The following is an 8,050-nucleotide window of genomic DNA, read 5'->3' as shown; positions in this document are numbered from 1 at the left end:
CTTCAGCTTCATCCCCTGAGCAGAGGCACTGCCAAGCTAGAGCTTGAAAACAATGAGTAACCTCTGAAGTGGAACTCCCACTTGTCTTCCAGCAATTTGCAGCTTCCTGAAATAATCAGAAGTATGGTCCTGAAGATATGTTTTTTCCAATTTCTCTGCTAAAGAGACGGCATATCATGTTACATGTTTGCTTATCATCATGATTAATATACTTGAGTGCTTCCATATAGCTGCCAAAGGAATAAAAAGCCTGGAATACATAGATGTAAAATGGCACAGAGAATTCATCTGGCTTCTTATAAATAGTCACAAAATCTTTCCCTTCTTAAAAATCTTGAACTACATGACAATAGTTCAAGGACAGCCTTTGTTATTTCTCCAAAGCAAGCAGCAAGTAAAAGAGAAAGCAAATTATATGTGATTTGTGGAACCAAGAAAATAGCAATAATATTATTTCCCCTTTTCATTAAAATTAGAACTGTATGAATTGTACAGAATAATGTGAATGCACTAGAGAAGATTACTTTTAAATACTTACCTAAAATGGATTAGGTTTAGTTTAAAAAAACCAAAAAAACAAAGTGCTAATATAACACCAAGATGATTAGAGCAAAGTAGTAATGCCTCACACAACTAAAAACTTTAGTGAGAGACGACACTATGTACACCCCTGTTCCAAATTAATCTCTTGTTCCACTAAAGGTCCTTTAATTCTGAAATTCTATACAGTAGAGATACAGGCCTCTTGCCTACTAGAAATCTGCCACCTGAGTTAGATTGAAGCACTTGAAGTCATTGTGAATAAAACTGTAGTCCTTCATGCTTTTGAACATTGCTATTATGCAGGTTTTCAGACCCTTTGCCCTCAGAGGTTTAAAAGTGTGCTTTGTACAGAGGTGGTCATATTTATGGAGGACAACATCCAGTTGGCTAGGAGAAGCCCAAAAATGTACAGAAGCACAGCTAAACCAATTAGTTTTAAAATAATTCTCTGTCAATATATTATTTACCCTAAAGTGTTTGATTCTTTGGAATTTTTAACTTGATACTGGTAAAGCTATATCAACTTGAATATAGTGTTTCACTGTCTGTTTTATACTGTTAGAATATATGCTTTTTAACAATCAATATTAAATTCCTGATCAACTTACATCTCAGCTGTATAATTGTTTGCAGTTTCAGTCCTAGGAAAACGCTCAGAAGATGAGTAAATATTTTTACCTAAATTTTGGGTAAACGCTTTGATGTTAAAACATGCCACTATTTGAAAAAAAAAAAATCCCAATACCCCAAGTTTCCCAATATGTGTCAGAACAGATGCTTATTCCTCTTCTCCTGCTTAAAAGCATTTTTTTTTTCCCTGCTCTGTTGACTGTAGTAGCCCAGACCAGTTAAGGCTTACTTAAATGGTGAAAAACTGCTAGTGAACTGTTTGTGTTTAGGCTTAATAGGCATCATTTGACTTAAAACTCTTGACCTTCACTTGATGACAACTAGTACTCTTTTCATATACAAAAGAACCAGCCTTCCACTTGTGTATTTCAATATCTTAAGGTACAGCAGCTGTAAACTAGTACACTGAAGAACGACACACCAGAAAAGGAGTTGAAAAGGGAAATGCTTTAAGGGAAACCAAAAACAAATCTGTCTTTTCTTAAATGGAATGCTGATTGGCAAGTTAGTCACAGCTGTCTGCTGTTGCGCAGTCTCGACAAAGGTTGGTTCGTACTCACAAAGACTGCTCCGAACACAGGTGTCGGTCTTGGGAGCAGATGCAAATATAAAAATTTCTTCAAACCAGCTGGCTACACATGCTGGTTGGACCGCAGTTAAGGGTGCCATAGTTGTAAGTAGAGGGTGTTTCTATCTTACTGCAAGTAAACTAGTTTCTAATTTACATTGAACAAATTGCAGTAAAGAAAAAGACTGCAGAACATTAACAAGATGATACATTGTGATTAACATAGGACTTTACAACAACTAAAGTTTCATCTGTGGGAGACACTGCCATGTCTTCTAAATGCATAGTCTGGTTACCTCCTTCGGAAGTCCAGCAGAGAAGATTAGTCATGTTGAACAGCTGAGACTGCTGTTGTACAAGGCAAGCATTTGCACTCCTTTTTCCTTTTCACAGAAGATAGTGGCTGGGTGGGGTAAGGGGTAGTTGTAGCACACAATTTCAGAGGGCTTCTGTCATGAAAAGTTTATGAGTTTGAATTTTTACACTAAACTTCTGCAAGTTAGTGGTAACTGGACCAAACTGTAGTACCGACCTTGTGGAGTCCAACAACACTTTCAGAAAAATCTTCCTGGCTAATCTCTTAATAAGAAGCTCCTATTGGCAGAATCCTTTTGGGTTTTTTTTTTTTAAACTTCGAAGCTAAGAACACATCCTAACAGTGTAATCTAGGAATTTAATTTAGAAGGCCCAGGTAAATACATCATTCTGCACAGTATCTGAGGACTACAGTTGCACTTTCTCAGTTTGTGTTGCAGTAAAAAGGTGCTAGAACAGGCACAAGGGTAGATTGCAGCATGGACTGGTTTCCATACTTCCCATGTTTTGTTACAGTAACATAGCTCCTTCTTAAGTTCTTAAAACTAAGCTGGGGATTTCTCTACTGTGCATTGCTCAGGGGAGAGATCCATCCTTGGCAGAGGACTGCTCCTCATTTACCACCAATCCACATGTACCGTTACTGCAGTATGACATGCTGTAGTATGACTAAGGTAGGCAACTTCAAAGTTACCACCTTTATTGCTGCCTGATTTCAATTTTATAATTGATAGGAAGGAGAAAGTCATTGCAGAGGTCAAGCTGCTTTGAAACAAGCCTCCAGAGATTTACCTTTTTCCCCACTGCAACAGTACTGAAACTTCACAAGAAAATACTACTTCATTTGGGCCCTAAGTCAAGCCTTTAGAAGACAATCAAAACCTTCTAAGATCACTTTGTTCAGATCATTGCTGCATTTAGATGAAGAGGTAACTAGGCTGTATCATGAACTTCCTTTGTTCACAACTTCTGTCGTCCTTCACCATGGTCAGGTAAGTGGTTCTTCGTATCTTCAGGGTTTTGAACTAATAAGGGGAAAAAAAGAAAAAAGTACAGAAGAGTCTTTAAGAGGCCGAAGTTCTTCATAAAGAAAGTTGTTCTATCTAGAAAACAACAGGAGAAATTTTGTAAGGACTGTTAAATACTGTGTAGTACAGTAAAGTACCATACCCCCCACTGAAGAGTAGGTTCAGTGGTGCTATACAGAAAATAGGTCACACTGTAAACATGAGGGAAAGTTCAAAAAACAAATTAGCTAAGTATAGCTTGCTACAGGATGCCATGCAAAATATGATCTTAATACCAGCATGTGATATGTGGTTTAAAACTGGGTTTTTTCTTTTTTACCATTTTCAATCCCTGCAAGTGCTGCTTGCTTGTCTGTTTCTGATTCAGCTTCATTCACATCTAAATTGTAATCAGCATCCTTGTCCTGGTTCACTGCTTCCTGTTCCTGTTTGTCTGGAAGAAGATTAAAATGAAGCAGTTTTATGCTATACCATAAGGTCATCTTCACACAGAAAGAGTGACTGTAAACATCTTCCACAGAATTACTTTGCTGCTGAATGAATTGCTGTTCAGAGTAGGTTTTTGTATTATTTTTCCTTTGAAGTGTTACATTTCAGAGCAACTTTGGCTGTAAATCCTGTTAAAAGAACTAGATAAAATACAGAATCTTTTGGGATTTGGAAAGCATAGCTAAATCAGCCAGCACTCAGATGGACATAAAGAAAGAGCATTAAACAATTTCAGAATACATTAAAGGACAGCCTAAGGAAGAGCAAAACCTGAAGCCATTGCTGAAAACTCAACTGTGATGTTCTGATGTTGCTTTTAAATGTATTACCACCACCACCAAAACACGTCAGCTTCCCCCCTTCTTGTTTTAGATTGTCCAGCAAGTGGAATGCTATGACTATAGCGTACAGTGTTTTATGATGTGCTAAGTTGTCACGGAAGCACTTTACTCCAGAAGAGATTTTCTTCACGCAGTCATTAACTCCTCTCAAGCAACATTTATTGACTATCATAAGATTTCGTTAACATGAATGGAAACATTGCTGATTGCCAAACTACTATCCTTATTTTTCAAATAATCAACCAGAAAAAATCGTAACAGCAGAGAGGTGTAAGCAAATCCCATTTAAGATGGATCACAGCCTCTGTTCTAAATATTCTTAAGCCTTCCAGTTAGTAAGTGGCTAAGAAACAGGCTTGAAAATTGTAAGCCTTATGTCATTCAGACCACCACATCAAATAGATTTTTATAGTTACAGACCTAAAGGTCTGAAAATTTCAGAAGCAGCTTCTCTTGAAAAAGAGGATGCCCAGAGAATACTGAAGAAGTCTTTCTATCTTAAGCTCCTCTGGCTACAAGGAACCTGTGCAGTAAAATATAACAATATAAAATATAAAAAATATAAAATATAAAAAATAACAATAAAGCCTGAAGAACATCCTCCTAGTCTTTTCAGCTCACAGAAACGCAGACCTTTGAAACTGACCTTTCATGGGCTGCATGGCAGAGATTTTCCTTGCACTAATTGTGGGTTGATTTTTTCTGTTAAAATTGAAACAGTTTAGGCAACTTGTAATTACATCTCTTTGGGGCAAAACCTGCTCTGGCCAGCATCTTTTTGGACCAGCTGGAAAAGTACTGCTTTAGTAATGCAGAGGAGATTACTTATCCCTGCCAAGTTAGTAATGTTAACATTGATAACTTACAATTCTAAGGATGTATTTACTAGAAAAGCATAAACAGCATTTTTTTGTGGGCATCAATTCCTGCTCTGACTGCCGTAAGGCTTCCTTTTGATTACTTTGGGCTACTGAGACCAAATCCCTCAAGACAGAGGAATGTCTAGACATTGGTCAGGTTTAGACACAGCATCAATACTCTGCTGCTTGGTGCTGTTGAGATGTGTAGTTCAGGGTCACTTGATAGATGCCAGAAACTGGCACCTCTACAATATCTGATCCATGTTCTTGAAGACTCACAATAATAAACTTCAGATACCTGAAGTCTGAGTTATGAGTTTTACTCATGATAGCTTATTTTGAAATAGGAATAGCTATTTATATATAAATATATTTATAAATATGTATTTATACTATATACTATATTTATGTAAAAAGACTAACTGCAAAACATCCATGTGCAAGTAACTCTCTTCTCATCAGTGCTTTGCATGGTTAACATCTCACTCATCCTTTTTAGATGCATCATATTTTTTTAAAGCCCTAATACCAAAAAGTTTTGGGGCTAATTTCCCTAAATGCTCTGTAGAGCTAATAGAGAGACAGTAGGGTTGTTACGGTGATGCAGAGGAACTCAGCGTGGCAGCTTCATGTTGCACAATCAGCAGCCTCCATCTTTACTCATGAACTGCAGGTGATTGCTGGGGACTGACACCTTCCACATCACACTGACCTTTATGAAAACTTGTACTAAGTCTGGCCAGCTTCCACCACTGTTGCAGAAATCATGCCCTATTCCACACTTTCATTTCTTTACTTTTCATTTTGTTACTGTTTATAACAATACATGACATGCTACAAACCAGCCTTCCCAGGGGGCAAGTCATCCTGCTTAGCATCAAAATTTAGGAGCTGTTCCCTCTCAACTTCCTCACTGGCAGCCTGCTCTGCTGCCAGCTGTAACGTATCTTGCCCAGCTACATGTTTCTCATCCTCAGGTGGATTTGGCCCCTTCTCTGACTCAGGCAGCATCTCCTTGTGACCTGCAGCAGCCTCGAGTGACTCTTGTGGTTTTTTCAACTGACTAGAAAGCTGCTCCTCTTCTGCCTTAGGCTCCTGTTTTCTGACGTCAGTTAGGCTGTCTGTTCTTTCTGAAAACAACAAAAATGATTCTGAATGAAAAAAACCAATGCCTTTCAGTGGTGGCACAAGTTAAAAACTTTTAATAAATAATGCTTTATATTTCTCATTAAATTCTTGGTTTTCCTCTGAAAGAATATCTTCCAGTCACATCAGTTCCAGAGACAAGAGGAAGACAATTCATGTTTTTCCTACTGGGAACAGCTAAAGAAGGGAACTTTATTTACTGGCAACAGATTCATGCTTCTACCTCGTTAAAATTTTGGTACATGTGGTTAATAAATTGTGCAAGTGAAACAGAGAAATTTAAATAGAATTGCAGTGTCCTATATAAGCATCAGGTTTCTGTGTGTTACATCTTGTTACCAACAATAAAATTGATTTGGTGTTCAAAAGTAGCTCAGGACAAAGCATCACATAGGCAGATTTGTACATATCCAAGTCTGTTCTTATTTTTAAACATGAAGAGGGAAGTGCAGGAGTGCTATAATTTTTAGTTGACATTAACATATCTCTTTCTTCCCCATGTATCTACACTTTTAATTAAAAAAAAAATTCGCAAATAAACTATATGTAGACGTTGTCTTCAGTTGCTAGATCTCTGAAATGAGAGTTGCATGCTCACACCACTGTAATTTAAGATAGCATGTAAGAATAATTAAATTTAAGAATTGAATTTGTATCACACACATTACTATGCAAGATTGACACACAAGGATATATCCATTCAAATTAATAGTTTCTGAAGTTTAGTGCCAAAAGGAACCATTAGGTTAACTAATATAAACGCATGTATCATTTTCCTTACTTGCAATTTGCTCAATGACAACACATGGGAAATGTGAATGTGTGTTTCTTGTAAGCCTAACTTTCAGGTATTCCACAAGAAGGAGAGGTACCAGGCTGAATATGTCAAACTTTTTAAGAAAGCAAATTTTAAGTATGCTTGAAAATTATTCCTTCCAAAAGTTGGGTATTTTCTTCATATTAAATGAGGAACATGATTCCAGAACTGTAAATATTTCCATTTTCCTTTATGTGCAACATGCCAACTACAACAAAACTGAACCAACAGAAATCCTAGCAAGTTTTCTTTCAGCTTGATGTTCAAACTTTTGGTGTCACTTTTTTATCTTAATCTTGTGTACAAAAATGTTTCTAAATGTTCAATTAAATTACAACCATTCTTAACCAGTTGTTAGTGAGACAGGGATTTCCATCTCACCTTTAGCCTGCATCAGGTCTGTCTTTCTTACTGTAGGTACTGCTTTAGGAACATCCTCACTGGTTTTCTGCTGTTCCAAGTCAGCCTGCTTGAACTCTGTTTCCTTCAAGGCTGGCAGTTGAGTATCAACCTATAAAGTGAATGTACGCAGATAAGCACTGTCTATATAACTGCACCTGGATTTGGAAAGGTGGGAAAATATCGCAACACCCTCGGAAATATTTGGACTGAAATTTTTATTGGTGATGGAAGTACCATACAATTCTGAATATGCAGTAATGCTTCTATATAACAGCATGGCACATCAGGAGAATTTTAACATACCTTATTTAACTGCAGCTAATGACAAGATTACTGGTCTTGGTTATTCTCGGAGTGTCACGGAACAGTAACACCACACATTTATCCACTATTGCTCTGCTACTGTGTCAGCGGAGCAAATAAACAGATGCCATTAACTATTAATAGTCTACAGGGCAGGAAAACTGAGTTTGGTCACCATTACACTTCAACTAAGTAAGGCTTGTATGGAACTGGTCTGTAACTATGTTAAATGCAGGATTAAGAAAAGAAAAACAAAAATTAACCAACTGGACAATAACACCTTTTTAACATGACACAGCTTGCTTAAGAATGTATTAAATTCTGGTGCTAGACTGCTGTAAGCATCTGACCCACTTAGATATTAAATCTAAGATGTACACCATCTTGAAGATCTTCCAAACTGGCAATTGAAATTCTATGTATGACTTTCACTTACACGGGCATTGGCTCCCTCATGTGGCCATGGCCTCCCTGTATGTCAGTGTTGGCATGTTTGCCTACTTGAGGCCCCTTCCATCTCCTCCCCATCTCTGGATCTAGTGGTTGGCAGTCTGTGCTTGGTGCTGTCTCCTTCAGTGGATCCCCTCATCTCTAGCATGGTGGAACAG

The 8,050-nt window shown here is 37.5% G+C and overlaps 1 protein-coding gene across 4 annotated transcripts in view; it reads right to left on the bottom strand.

Annotated features, from left to right (window-relative positions):
- Positions 1-823: 823 nt before the first annotated feature.
- The window catches only part of GOLM1 (golgi membrane protein 1), a 35,496-nt gene continuing 28,269 nt past the window's right edge, over positions 824-8,050 (bottom strand). Inside the window, exons 6-9 of one of the 4 annotated variants that reach the window (XM_008638419.2) lie at positions 7,119-7,248; positions 5,617-5,904; positions 3,404-3,517; positions 824-3,081 (exon numbers count right to left, since the gene is read on the bottom strand). In XM_008638419.2, the coding sequence (XP_008636641.1) occupies positions 3,017-3,081; positions 3,404-3,517; positions 5,617-5,904; positions 7,119-7,248 (597 nt within the window). In that variant the 3' untranslated portion in view covers positions 824-3,016. The other 3 variants (XR_001864020.1, XM_017740444.1, XM_017740443.1) reach the window with 3 other exon arrangements.

Source organism: Corvus brachyrhynchos, unplaced genomic scaffold, assembly GCF_000691975.1.
Source record: "Corvus brachyrhynchos isolate BGI_N302 unplaced genomic scaffold, ASM69197v1 scaffold37, whole genome shotgun sequence".
NCBI lineage: Eukaryota > Metazoa > Chordata > Aves > Passeriformes > Corvidae > Corvus > Corvus brachyrhynchos.
This window is presented reverse-complemented; position numbering and strand designations above follow the sequence as displayed.